Raw genomic sequence first — 13,606 nt, forward strand, 5'->3', positions numbered from 1 at the left:
CTCTGAGCCTTGGCCTTGACGTTGTTGATGGTGTCAAAGCTTTTAGTCCTCAAGGGTGATGGCCTTGCTGGCGCTTCGTAGGTTGCCCCGGCAAGGCTCTTCCCGGGGCCACATAGGCTACCCTCGGCAAGGACGTCGCCGGGGGAGGCCCAGTCTGTCCTCTGCTCATTGTTCTTTGACTTGATTGTTGTCTTGGTAGTCTTGTGTTTTGTCTTCTGCTGTCCTGCCGGGCCCGACCACAGGCGTGGCTACAACTGCCAGTAAGGGGTACAGAAGAGCCCATACTTTTGTACACCGACAACAAGCAATTATCCGATATGGTCTGCATCACAAGAAGCTTACCGGATTTCCAAAAGATGACAAGGCCAAAGTTAGGGCAAAGTGTGATTGGCCAACATGTCCATTTATGCCCCAAAAGGAAGGACAATACGTTAGTTAACTCAACAAGAATTGCTGCCAAGTATGACAAGCTTATCAGATCTAACCTAATGTGGAAGATTTCAAGCTTGAAACAACATATTCAGGAAGACATGTTTGCCAATGTGACCACTGCTCAAGTGAAGAGAGCTAAGAAGATTGTGATGAAAAAGTGGCTTGATGCAGGAAAGGTCAAATAGCAGAATATTTGACTATCAGTTGGAGGTGTTAAGAAGTAACCCAGGTAGCACAGTAGTGGTTAAACTAGAACCAAAACAAGTGAAGCCTATCTTCCAAAGGATATATATCTGCTTAGTTGCATGCAAAAAAGGTTTCATGGCTGGTTGTAGGAAGGTTATTGGGATTGATGGGTGTTTTGTTCTTTTGCTTTTTAAAGATGTGAGAGTGCTAGATGGTGAAGGTTGGGTGATTATATCAGATCAACAAAAGGTAATTATTATATGCTAGATGCCATAACTTGTCTACTTTTGCACTCTGTTGCATGTTATGTATGTTGCATGTTATAACTTGTCTCTCACGGTTGCAGGGTATCATCACTGTTGTTTCAAAATGGGCACCAAGGGCTGAACATAGGAATTGTGCCAGGCATATTTTATGCCAATTGGATGATGAAGTTCAAGAACAAAGAATGACAGAAGCCACTCTGGGTTTGTAAAGGCTGCAAGCATTTTGGGCTACAGCCCACGAGAGCACGCGCACGAGCGCCGTTGTGCCAACCGACACTTGAAGTGAGTTTAAAACAATGTCAGGCGAGCAATCACACACCCTTGCACTCGCTTGGTCGTGTGGGACACCCATATTACCTCACTGCACAGTACCGACGACCGTTAAGACGTGTTACGTAAATAAATAACCTGCCCGGACACCTATTTTGGTTGTTTTTTGACTCAGATTTCCTCCTAAAACTTGCTACCACAGGAAAATTTTAAAAATAAATAAATAAATTTTACTTTACTTTTGTACTTTGAAAATGCTGCTAAAATTATTTTTTTTTCTAAAAAATTACAAGTTTACTAAATATTTTATAAATGTTCCAAAATTTTAGTTCACGAATTCAAAAAAAGAGTACAAATTGTCTCTCTGGGCCAAAGCATAACCGAACTAAGGATACGGACGCTGCACCGTGACGGCCCAAAACTGTTAAAACAAAGGCCCATATCACGAGACCCGACCACGAGCCCCGCGCGGCAGGCAGCCCCACGCGCACGCGCACCAACAAATCTCGCCAAGCACCCCTCGTACTCTCGTCTCGGACAGCACCGCACCGTCTCCTTCCTCCCCCCCTCTCTCTCCCCCGAAAAGGAGACCACCAGACCTTAGCTTAAAAATCCACCCCTTAATTCCGGATCCGACGGCCCAGATCTCTCCTGCCCGCATCGCCCCGTCCAACCCCCTTGCTCCCCTTCTTCCCGCCCTCCCCCCATGTCGCCGGCGGCGGCCGGCGCCGCCTCCTCCGGCGAAGCGCCGCCGTCGCGCGAGCCCTACACCATCCCCGCCTCGTCCGGTAAGCGCTCCCTCCCCGACTCGCGCTCCTACTAGGGTTAGTCCGGGGCCGCGTGGGCCAGAAAAGCTTGGCCGCCTCACCAATTGCGCGTCCTCCGCCCTGCAGGTTGGTTCCGCTGGGACGACATCCACGAGACGGAGCGCCAGGCGCTCCCGGACTTCTTCGGCGGCGCCGGCGGCACCGGCTTCGGGACGGCGTCGCGGAACCCCCGGATCTACCGCGAGTACCGCGACTACATCATCAATAAGTACCGGGAGGACCCCGCCCGCCGCCTCACCTTCACCGAGGTCCGCAAGGCGCTCGTCGGCGACGCCACGCTCCTCCGGAAGCTCTTTGGCTTCCTAGACGCCTCCGGCCTCATCAACTTCTCCGCCACCTCCTCCCGCCCCGCGGCGCAGCAGCCTGGGCCGGGCGCCGTCATAGAGGCGCCCCTGGGGTTGCAGGTGACGCCACGCCCGCCGGCGTCCTACTTCGTGGAGGAGAGACTGGGAGGAGGGAGCGCGGACGGCGCGTTCCGCTTGCCTCAGCTCACCTCGTACACCGATGTGTTCGGGGAGTGGACGCCTGGGAAGGGGCCCATATGCGGCTTCTGCGGCGACGAGTGCAAGGACGGCAAGGTGGAAACCTTGAAGGTACTACCAATTTTTGATATTTTGTATCACTAGATAGACTGTGTTCTATACTCAAGCCATTCTTTGATGACCAAGTGATCTACTGATCTATCTCCACATGCTTAGTTCGGTCATGCTGAACTGGATTGTTCGCGACATTGATTGCTGACTTGCTGTCACACCAAAGCCTTATTGGTCATAGCTCCGACAGAAGGACTCTCATCCAACATCTCAAACACATTGAAATGATTTTCTATACACTGCTCTTACACTAGATTGGGACGCTGTCGATTGCTTCTTGCTTCTCCAAGGATACAAAGTTCCCTCCCGCAAGGACACCCTTGAAGTTGATCACGCATCATCAAGGCAATTGGCCCGATCAGCATCATAATACCATTGATGTCCAGGCAATCATTTTTCTTGAACCATGCACTCCCCGTGAGTTCCCGCCAAATATCTCAGTATTCGATGAGATGCTTCCAGATATCCACTATCCGCATTATGCGTGGAAGGTCAATAATAAATACTCCAATGGCACCAATAACCTACCAAAGCCAGTCAAGGATAGTATTTTGATACTCCACCCTCTCAAACTAGCCGTTGGAAGCTGAATCGGTGTAGATCCTGACTGACCGGTTCAACTGACTCCGAACCACCGGTATGGCCTGCTTCGAGCCCAACGGGCAGAAAACTAGCAGTCGAAGACCGAACCGGTGCAACCAACAATAGCACACCGGTTCAACCACTTTAGAGGGCATGTTAATCCCGCGAGCAGAGTGGTGCAACCGGATATCCTCAGTGGTGCAACTATAATGAGTTGAACCGACACTGAGCTACCGGTACAACCGGTAAATATGCTGACCTGGACAGATGAGGCGCAACGGTTCAGCTCCCCCCTCCCTCCCACGATGAAGCCCTCTACTCCCTTCCTATTCAAGAGCAACAATGCCTTCCTCGATCAAATTAAGTAATTTCTGGCACTCTTTAAATCGATGTCATTTGGCATCAATCCTATCTTCAGAATTGGCTCAACGCGAGGAACAATTGCATTTCCTAAAGATAAATGCACACTGGTGCCTCCACACACACAGTTTGTGTTCCCTCCTAGCTTCATACCTATCCTTCTGCAGGAGCCCCTGTTTTCCTGATCGCACGCACACCGCCGTTATCTGCCAGCAAAGGCTTCTGATCCTCAAGCCTCCGCACATTCACCTCATGCTGCTGTCACTGACAAACAGCGAGACTCACCTTTAGCTCGCCATCTACTTCGTCAAGATCAACATCGCCACCGAGCTCAGGGCCACTGCTGGCGGCAAGGGTTCGGGGGCGATGGTAGATTTGATACCACGAAAATTGGAAGGTTGCTTGGGGGAATTTTCTGGCTGCTTCTTGTACATACACCAAGATACCTGGACCACTGGGCTGAATCACCCACACTTGCAAACACATTACAGCCAATCACGGCACCATTCAACACTTTGTCGAGCAGTGTCCCGCATATAAAATCTGCTCACTTCAGCTCTTCCAGGCACCAAACACAGCAAAGTAGTCTTTTTAATTGGATAACATGCTGTGAAATGTTATTTATGAAATTTATCCAAGTACTGTATTTATTTCTGTTTACAGAGGGCCGTGCTTAAACTGTCGGCTACAATTTGATTGAGTTGTGTACTTTATTATTGAGATGGATCAGATGGCATCAAGGTATGAGGAAAATGAAGGAAATTATGTGCTGTCTAATGTTCATGCATTTTCTTTTCAGGATGGTTTTAAAGTATGTTCAACGTGTTGCACAACCAATAGCGCAAAGAAGGAGGAAGCAAATAAATGCTCTGTTGTTAAACAGGAGAGCTCTGACAACCATGCTTCCAGTGCATGGACAGATGCAGAGACGCTACTCCTTTTAGAAGGTGTCCTAAAACATGGAGATGACTGGGATCTTATTACCCAGCATGTCCGCACAAAGAATAAAACAGAGTGCATTGCTAGGCTTATTCAGTTGCCTTTTGGTGAACATATGCTGGGCAACATAAATAATGGTAAATCTGATATTAGGTTCCATACAAACCAAACTACTGATGGCAAAACGAACCACTTTATTGTGAAGGAGGCATCAAGTCAGTCGGCCGATATGGTTGATGGCATGCAGATTGACGGGGAGGAAGATGGTGCTGATAAATTAGTTGAAGACCATCCTTCAAAGCGTCGGCGTTTATGTTCGTCAATAGATGTCACCAGTTCATTAATGGAGCAGGTAATAAAGAAAATATAACATATGAAGAAACTAATTTGTTAAGGATGTACAAAGATTTTTAGCAGATCACTGATATTTGCTAATACTACCTCAGTTAGCACTGCTGACTACCGCGGTGAGCCCAGATGTTGTGGCTGCAGCTGCAGCTGCATCAATTAAAGCATTGGGCAATGAAAATCCCCAAGCAAAGAAGGCATTTCATCTCAGCGAGAAAGAATACCAAGTCAAATCATTCTCTTCTAACCATGTCCAAGAGAGGTAAACATGTGCTGCAACTTGTTATTCTTTTTAGTATTGGTTCAATCTATTTATCTTAAGATGACATTTTTACAGTGATTGCAATGTTGGCAATAAGGAAGCAGAAATGCATGGACAGACTGTTCCTGGTAGGCCTAATTCTCTTCTCACATTTTGAGCTACTGTAAATATATTTGATTCCATGATATTTCTTTATCTGTTGATAAACGTTGTTGTCATCAGAACATTTTCTGATGCATCTTAGGATTAGATTTACCACTCTTAACAAGTTCAGTAGTATTATAATCAGCATCTATGTCCTGAATTTTATAAGCTTACTAGCATAATGCCCGTGCATTGGTACGGAACCACAAAAGTAATTGAAGTTGTATCGGACTAGTATTATACGACAACCAATGCACTTGGAATACTGCAAAGAGGAACTCAAGCAAAGCAGTTTAAACTGCACTTGTGTAACGGCAGGGCCATGGGAGCACCGGTTAGCGATCCATGGCAAGATTTCGCAACATGGAAGTTAGGACGACGGAGATTTAGAGAAGGGTTGGGGGTGGGGTGGGGGGGGGGTGGGGGATAGGCTGGAGGATGCATATTGGGGAGCAGTCACATCGGGAAAAATGATAATTGGTGCATTGACTGCTTTGTGTTATGGTAAAAAAAAAATACATACCGACATGTAATTACAAAATACTTTCCCATTCAAAACATGAGTGAGGTGGTCACTTGCTGGTTTGGTCGAGCTGGGTGTCGAGGCATGTGTGAGGTTCGAGGCTCCCAGCTGCATTATTTTTTACTTTTTCTCTATTATTTATTTCCAAACCTGAGGGGTCTGGTGGGTTCTAGATGGATGAGGGAGATTGGGGTGGAGTGGGGAGTGAATTCTTCCAAATCGGAGGGGTCTAGTGGATTCTAGATGGATGAGGGAGATTCTGATGGGGTGGGGAGTGAACTCTTCCAAACCAGAGGTTTTGGTGGGTTCTAGATAGATGAGGGAAATTCAGATGGGGTGGGAGTGAACTCTTCCAAACCAGAAGGGTTTGGTGGGTTCTAGATAGATGAGGGGGATTGGGGTGGAGTGGGAAGTGAACTCACCACCACCACCAACTCCAATTTATGAGGTAGTAGAGATTAAATTTGGGTTATCGACAAAATCTAAGCACAAAATGTCAGAATGCACATGCGTTGACGGCTATCAGAGGGCTTGGTGCTTGCACAGTTTCACTTACTGGATGGTGCTTGTGTGACATGCCATCTGGGGTTATTTGTTGTTTGATTGTTTTTCACGGAATGAAATTGGTGAGCCAGGGCTATGAATTTAGTCATGCCACCTGTCTAGGCCTTTAATAGGGTCTCTTTTTTACATCACTTGGCATGCTTCCATACCACCTGTATTAACTGATGCAACCCCCAGTACCACACTGAATTAGAATGTTTATATGCTTGCCCGTCAGAAGTAGTTTGCCAGATTGGTGAACTGCAGATTCTGGTTGGGATCTGCCAGCTGATATAATTCCATAAAATAAACGAATGGAGTTTCCAGCCTATAGGCCTCTCTACTTGTGTCATGACTGCTCTGCTCACCTCAAACTAATGCTTTGTCATTAATGCCAGATAAGAAAATGGAAAAAAACTTTATTTCTACCGCATATCAAGTGAGGGCAGCTGTTGGAACAGCTGTTGGTGTAGCTGCTGCCCGCGCGAAGATGCTCGCGGACCAGGAAGAGCGGGAGATGGAGCTTCTAATGGCGTCCATAATTGAAACTCAGGTGAATTGTCTTCCTCTTTCCTTGCTTAAATTTTCATAAATGTAGTGTATTTTGGGTTTCTAGGTTTAGCTGAAAGGTACTACCTCTGTAAACGAATGTAAGACATTTTAGATCACTATTTTAGTGGCCTAAAGCATATTATATTTGTTTACAGAGGGAGTACATCATAGATGCTGACCAAGTTGTTTCTTAATCACTGACGGCTGTTATCTTATGTTTGGCAGCTAAGAAAGATCCAATACAAGATCAAACACTTTGAGGAGCTAGAGTTGATCATGGATCAGGAGTACACCGCCATACAACAAATAAAGGAATCCCTGATGAAGGAATGGCAAACGGTCCTGGAGCGAGCATTTCAGACTGGAGCACCGCTTCAGAGGGACGAAGTGCTCACAAGGCTGTTCCTGGACAGGTCTACTCCATAGAGAAGCTGACTGGAGCCGATAATCCCTCCTCTGATCCGCCGCCTCGCCCTCTGACTGTAGTCCCTGTAGGTAAAGCAGCATTGTGCGTGCGCAGAGGAGGGCGGGCGCATCTGTAAAGGTGCTAATTCATCTAGAAATGTTGTGCTTGGGGCCGCCACACAGCCCCCTGTACCATGGTGTGCAATTGCACACAGCAGCAGCTCTGTTGTACCAACATCATCCAGCTAGGGTTAGATAGCAAGGGTTGCTGATAGTCTCCTGTAACTTCATTTTTTCCGGATGCACAGATGTTTGGTCGGTTCGGCGTGTCCGTATTGTCGGCCCCGCTGTACTGTTTGGTTGAACAAATAGTCGCTGTATAACTTTCCAGTGTGAGCTTAGAGTACATACCGTGAGAATACCATGGATGTTGCTGGAAGAAATGGCCATGTGAACTTTTTCCTGGGAGATGTTTGATTGAAAGTTGGATGGAGGACTGGGGCAGTGATCTCAGCCCCAGACGGCGCCTGGGAGCGCTGCCTGGGTCAGGCAGACTTGCTTGGAAGCCAAACCAAACAGATAGTTTTTTTTTTGCGAATATTTTTTTTTCTTTTTTAACTTGAGCTGAGTTTAACCGAGGCAAGGCAGCTCTTATCCCTAGCCTCGCGCATGCTAAACTAGAGCAGGCATTTTCTTACGGCCTCTGGTCGGGTGTATGGGGTTGGCTTCTGGAAAATTCTACGGAGCCCAGACTCGTAAGCAGAGTATGAAAATTAAAATTGAAATTTGAGAACCAAAATTTCAAATGGCCGACATGGATAATGCCGTGCCAAAATGCAGCATTTTTTGGCAACAATTCCTGTTTCATCATAGGAAAGCAAGGGGAAAAGTTCACCAAAGCCCCCAAAGCGGAGGCAAAACCCTCGGTTCGCGGACAACCTCTCCTCTCCGCCCCCCTCTTCTCTACGGCCTCCAGGCTCGCGACTCGCCAACGACCTAATGGCGAAAAAGGGCAAGGCCGCCGCCGCCGCCGCTTCAGCGTCCGACTCGGGGGCGTCGAGCCCCCAGGGCTCCGTCGAGGGCGGCGGGGAGAAGGAGGGCAGCTTCCTGCTGGGCCAGCCCACCTGGGAGGACGCCGGCGGCGGGCGGTGGCGGTGCGCGGAGACCGGCCACGAGCTGCCGGAGCGGGAGAAGGACGCCTACGCGCGGTCCCGCGCCTGCCGCCTCGCGCTCATCGATCACGGCGTCGCGCACAAGAAGCCGCCGCTCAACGCCTTCAAGCCCCACCCGGAGCACAAGTGCGTACCGCTCCTCTGCTCTGTATTTTGCTGCCTGATGCGTGTCCAACCTAGATTGTCCCAAATACTTTGTGTAGGAGTGTAGATTGCTCATTCGGTCCCATGGCTATTTGATCGGCTATCCCTTAAGTGCCCTTAAGGGATTCTAGGGTTCTAAATGCAACGTACATCGTGTGCCAAACAAGTACTAACAAACAAACATGACTCATTGGCTTGTAATTCGGCTGTGGTTTAGCTGTTGCCTTTTAGGATGTTGGTCTGTCGAATTGAGTTGGCAATTGTGTTGCAGGTCCAAGCTTGTATGCAACATTACCGGGGACACCATAAACAAATCGGAGGAGCACATCTGGAAGCATGTAAATGGGAAGAGGTTCCTGAATAAACTAGGTAAAGTGAGTTTTGCACAATACTGTCTGTGGTGCCAAGTGTGGCAAATGGAACATCATATGCTGTTGCTAATAAAATGTACTATTCTGTTTTTCATCTATTTCTCTACTGGTTAAAGAACCATGATGAATTTCCCACTGCCATTTCCATGTATCTGTCTGCTTCTCGTGGTGCATTCTTGTACACCCATGTGCATCATTTTGGTTATCATCAAAAGTAATTGTTATGAAATGTTAGCTGGTCCGTTTCTCTGAACAATTTTCTATGGATTGATAGCAGATGGTTATTTGGGTAGAATTATGTTATGCAACTTGCTTTGGAATTGCAATAAGCGCTTTGTTTCATTTGTCTTCTCACTGGTCTGGAAATAGTTGGGAATATATCTGGTCATGTACATCTCTTCGAATACATTTTGGTGGAACTCTCATCTCCCATACAACACTACTTTTAAGCCATTGCACTGGCATGTTTGGTTGCTCCTATATCTAACATGCCTATCCCTATTTTGACAGAAAAGCTAGAGGAAAAGATGGCATCAGGTGAGACAGGCAAAGTAGAAGGTGAACAGTCAAATGAAGTCGCAAAGAAATCCAAGTCTGCCAAGAAGAAGGACAAGAAGAAGGAGAAGAAGGAGAAGAAGAAAGCTGTTGTTGTCAACCCTTCTTTGCCACGAGAACCTGAACCAGAAATTGATGATTCAGATGATTCGGAATTTTGGGTGCCTCCTGTTGGAAGTCGTTGGGATGATGATGACGGGAAAGACCGATGGGAGTCCTCTCCGGGGAAGGATGATATAGCAGAGGATGAAGGTGCATCCGGTAAGTGTCATTCTTTTTATCACGTGTAACTGCTTTATTAAGCAAAGCTCAAATGTTTACTTCTATAATTTAGAACATATTTGGTAGATGGTAGATGTTTTTTACTTTATCACGTCATATAATATTCGGTTCCAACTGTTGCCCTTATATCTTCTCTTTAGGTGATGAATCTCTAGTAACTTATTTTGCAGACAATATTCGAGAAACATAATTTTGTCCATTTTGTAGTTCTGTAGCCAATTTGGACAGGATGACTGCTAGCATGTTGAACGTTCCAAAATATTTGAAGTTCTAGGTTTGTCCTAAGTCAAACTTCCTGAAGTTTGACCACATTTATATAAAAAACTAATATCCACAACATCAAATATATATAGTATGAAAATATACTTTATGTTGAATCTAATGAAACTAATTTGGTGTTGTAGATGTTGCTACATTTGTTTATAGACTTAAGTCAAACCTAAAGAAGTTTGACTTAAGACAAACCTAGAACTTCAAATATTTTGGAACAGAGGTAGTAGTGTTTATGTGTAGGGATGCAAATTGGGTGGGATGTGAATCTTGATTCACCGCCAATACAAGGGCAATGTGCACATAGTGAATTACCTATTGAGTGGGATGTCTTCAGTTGATTTGCATTCCTCTAAGTTGATAGTTATGTTTTTTTCAGTTATTTTTCTTGTCTAATAAACTTCTTAGCGGCAGCTTTGGCAACCTTATGTTTTTGTTAAATATACATCTCCACAAGAAGCTAAAAACATTGCCATCAGATGTTATATTCGCCAAAGTTTTACTTTTGGCTGAATATTCTTGTCCCCTTCTTTTGGGATCTTGTTATCTGTTATGAACTTATCATCAGATGATCCTCTGGCAAGCTCCTTTGTTTAATTTACATTGTATAAACAAGCAATTTAAGTTATGTGTGCAAGACCTTGTGGTTACATTGTGATGTGCTCAATATCATTTTGTGGCATTTCCTTGCTTCTGAATTTCGTGATCCCTCAGCTTTTTTCTTCAGCAATGTTAAAGCAAACACAATCATTTCTTTCAGTGGTGTTAAAAGTGCACCAAATTAATTTTGTGATCTTCAGCATAAGTGATTATCTTGCTGCTGCGTAACCAATTCAGTAGGAGAATTTCATACTGCACTTTTTTATCAATTAAATTTAAAGTTGCCGCATACAGAAAATTTATGTTATGGAATGTTCTTTGTCTGATTTGGAAAAATAACTGGTAGATGACGAGGACGACGACGAAATGGCTGACAAGGATGATGAAGTGTCGGAGGAACTGGCTTCAAGGTATTCTAGAACAGTTCTTCTAATCGAATAATGTTTGATGTCACACACACACTTAGGTATAATATTTCCTTTCCTCTTGTAGCAGGACAAAGCGATTGTCAGTGGAAGCTGTTGGACCAAGTAGTTTCGCTACAAGGAAGAAAAAGCCCCGAAAGGACGAGTAGACGGTTATTTCTGATTTATTCTGTTAGCTATGCATGAGCTTGTTTCACCTTGCTTCATTTGGAGCCGCGAACTTCACTTTCTTTGTTCTCCCCGTGGAGGCTTTGGGTTGGCTAATCAATGGCCGATTTTGTATTAGTTAACTCGTGTTTCCTTGGTTTTTCTCAGTGCTGTCACACACGCTGCTTGCTGCAACATGATGTGTGCTAACTGAGCAGCCTTTCGTTAGTGGTAATGAACAGTAATGGCCATACTTCGTCGCCTACACTTTGTGACTATCCTTGATCATATAAGTTTGACGTAGGAGGAAACTGTGTTTTTTTGTTTTAGTTTTGATTTGAATTTGAGATATACTCCCTCTATAAAGAAATGTAAGACGATCTTATATTTCTTTACGGAGGGAGTACTTATGTTTTTAGCTCGAGTAAATTGCAAAAAACCTTCACAATTGGGACCCTAATTTAGAAAACCACCATCATTCAGTTTAAAAACCACCAACATTGTGGTGACAGTTTTTAAAAAACGCTAATTGACCGATTATAGCAGTTTGACGCAAAATTTGACGGATGGTCACGCCGCCCGCATGTACTAACGGCGCTAACTTTGTTATGTTTGAACAGTTTGCATCCATCGTTCCCAAAAAAACGAAACCATGGCGGCGCCCAGCATGCCCGCTCCCGCATCGGTCGCCCCCCGCGCCCAGCGTGCCTACGCCCTAGTCGGCCGCCGGCAGGCCTGCCTCGCCGCGTCGTCGCCCCGCACCAAGCATGTCCACACCTGCACGCTAGTCGGTCGCCGGCAGGCCTAGCTCACAGCGTCGCGTCCCGGCGAGCTCTGCCTCCTCTGTGGCCTCACTCGTGGGGCCAGGGCTAGACCAGAGGGGGATGGCAGGAGACGGGAGGAGGAGGGCAAGCGCGCGGAGAGGAGCTGGGGGTGGCGGCGCACGGCTCGGTCCGCAACCGGCTGGCCGGCGCGCGCGGCTTGTTCCCTTGTCGACGGCGATCGTGGCTGGAGAGGATGCCGTCGGGCACGCGTGGCTTGGTCAATAGCGGGTTGTCCGGCGAGCGCGGCGTGGAGCAGGTGACGGGACGAGGAGGAGGAGGGGGGAAGTGCGCAGGGGAGCTGCAGGTGGCGGCCGTGGTGACGGCCATGGTGTGGGCGTGGTTGTGCGCATAGGGTGCTTGATAAAATGCACAAGAGAGAGAGAGAGTGAGGAATGGAGATACTGATAGGTGGGCCCTATATCAACTTAACGGTCCAGGCAAAACGGCCTCTATATTCTATCCATGTCATCACTTACACGTGGGACCCATCTGTCAGATTCCGTATCAAACATTGCTTATCATGTCATGAGTGTTTTCTGAAAACTATCACCACAGTGTTGATGGTCTTTTTGAAAAAAAAAAGAATGGTGACGGTTTTTGAATTAGGGTGCCGAATTGTGGTGATTCTTTTTTGCAATTTATTCTTTTAGCTCAGACACTATGTTGAATTAGATACACTGGTCTGTTCACAAAAAATGTAAACTAATAACTGAGCAGCCTTTCGTCAGTCGTAATGAACGGTGATATTTTTGATCGAATGAACAGCGATATCCATGCGTAGAGCGATCCTAGCACCAATTGCGGCGGTGTTCGGCAATTTACCCAGGTAGTGTGATTTTTTTTTTTGAAAAACACACCTTTTGAGAGAAAAAGAAATGAAACATTTAGGCCTTGTTCGGTTAAACCTCTCCTGGAGGGGATTGGAGAGGTTTGGAGGGGAATGAGTAAGATTTTGACTTGTATGAGATTTAATCCACCCCAATCCATTTCAATCCCCTTCAATTATGTTGCAACCGAACAAGCCCTTAAGGATCGTAATGTGAAGCACTGCCACAGGTTTCCGGCGCTAGAGAAGGCAGTTGTCCTGGTTCGACTGGCCACGCCCGTGCAGTTTAACCCTACCGTCAGTCCAAAGCCAGGCAAGAAAAATCATGAGCGGAATGACATCCACTAGATGCATGGCGAAGCGAGCACGTGACAGCCCCGATGCGCCTGCGACCAAGGATGACACGAGCCAACCCCACAAGAAGAGGAGGGGGCATGCATTTAGCGTCGTCCACGCCTCGCTTGGTGCCGGGCGACCGCGGTGACGAGGTGCTCCGCTGGACGGGCGCCTTTGCAAGATGCGCGACGTGTGCCTCCGCGGTCCGGTCCTCCGTGGAGACCAGGAAGCTCCTGTACGATCCGTCCACCGAGACGCTGCAGACGGTGGGGACGTCCCTGTAGCACAAATACTCGTTTCAAAATATGTACTGTACTAGTAGGTTCAGAAACAAGGAAATCGAAATAATATATGCACATTGCACAACACAAACCCCCCAAGAACAAGAAGGCAGGCAGATTATGACTCTGACCTGGCAGGAT

At 46.7% G+C, this 13,606-nt stretch overlaps 2 protein-coding genes across 3 annotated transcripts; both read left to right on the plus strand.

The window, feature by feature from the left end:
- Positions 1-1,701: 1,701 nt before the first annotated feature.
- LOC123045764 (SWI/SNF complex subunit SWI3A homolog) lies at positions 1,702-7,695 on the plus strand. Its single transcript, XM_044468937.1, has 7 exons — positions 1,702-1,942; positions 2,048-2,574; positions 4,316-4,807; positions 4,902-5,065; positions 5,141-5,193; positions 6,674-6,828; positions 7,053-7,695. Exons 1-7 carry the CDS (start codon positions 1,861-1,863, stop codon positions 7,251-7,253), a joined length of 1,674 nt encoding a protein of 557 aa, XP_044324872.1. The 5' UTR covers positions 1,702-1,860; the 3' UTR covers positions 7,254-7,695.
- Positions 7,696-8,144: 449 nt separating this feature from the next.
- Positions 8,145-11,527, plus strand: LOC123045765 (surfeit locus protein 2). Of its 2 annotated transcripts, none has more exons than XM_044468940.1 (5): positions 8,145-8,530; positions 8,820-8,917; positions 9,430-9,735; positions 10,973-11,036; positions 11,122-11,527. In XM_044468940.1, the coding sequence occupies exons 1-5, from the start codon at positions 8,232-8,234 to the stop codon at positions 11,198-11,200; spliced, it is 846 nt and encodes a 281-aa protein (XP_044324875.1). In that variant the 5' UTR covers positions 8,145-8,231; the 3' UTR covers positions 11,201-11,527. The 2 variants fall into 2 exon arrangements, with proteins under 2 accessions (XP_044324875.1, XP_044324874.1); XM_044468939.1 differs by having other exon boundaries at positions 8,146-8,530; positions 11,119-11,527.
- The last annotated feature ends 2,079 nt before the right edge of the window (positions 11,528-13,606 follow it).

This window comes from Triticum aestivum, chromosome 2B, assembly GCF_018294505.1.
Source record: "Triticum aestivum cultivar Chinese Spring chromosome 2B, IWGSC CS RefSeq v2.1, whole genome shotgun sequence".
NCBI classification, from domain to species: Eukaryota; Viridiplantae; Streptophyta; class Magnoliopsida; order Poales; family Poaceae; genus Triticum; species Triticum aestivum.

Excerpts from the sequence above, each read along its gene's own strand:
- LOC123045764 (XM_044468937.1), top strand. The coding sequence starts at position 1,861 with ATGTCGCCGGCGGCGGCCGGCGCCGCCTCCTCCGGCGAAGCGCCGCCG. Across the intron at positions 4,808-4,901 it reads CCAGTTCATTAATGGAGCAG|TTAGCACTGCTGACTACCGC; the intron begins GTAATAAAGAAA and ends ATACTACCTCAG. Across the intron at positions 6,829-7,052 it reads CGTCCATAATTGAAACTCAG|CTAAGAAAGATCCAATACAA; the intron begins GTGAATTGTCTT and ends TATGTTTGGCAG.
- LOC123045765 (XM_044468939.1), top strand. The coding sequence starts at position 8,232 with ATGGCGAAAAAGGGCAAGGCCGCCGCCGCCGCCGCTTCAGCGTCCGAC. Across the intron at positions 8,531-8,819 it reads AAGCCCCACCCGGAGCACAA|GTCCAAGCTTGTATGCAACA; the intron begins GTGCGTACCGCT and ends ATTGTGTTGCAG. Across the intron at positions 11,037-11,118 it reads TCGGAGGAACTGGCTTCAAG|CAGGACAAAGCGATTGTCAG; the intron begins GTATTCTAGAAC and ends TTCCTCTTGTAG.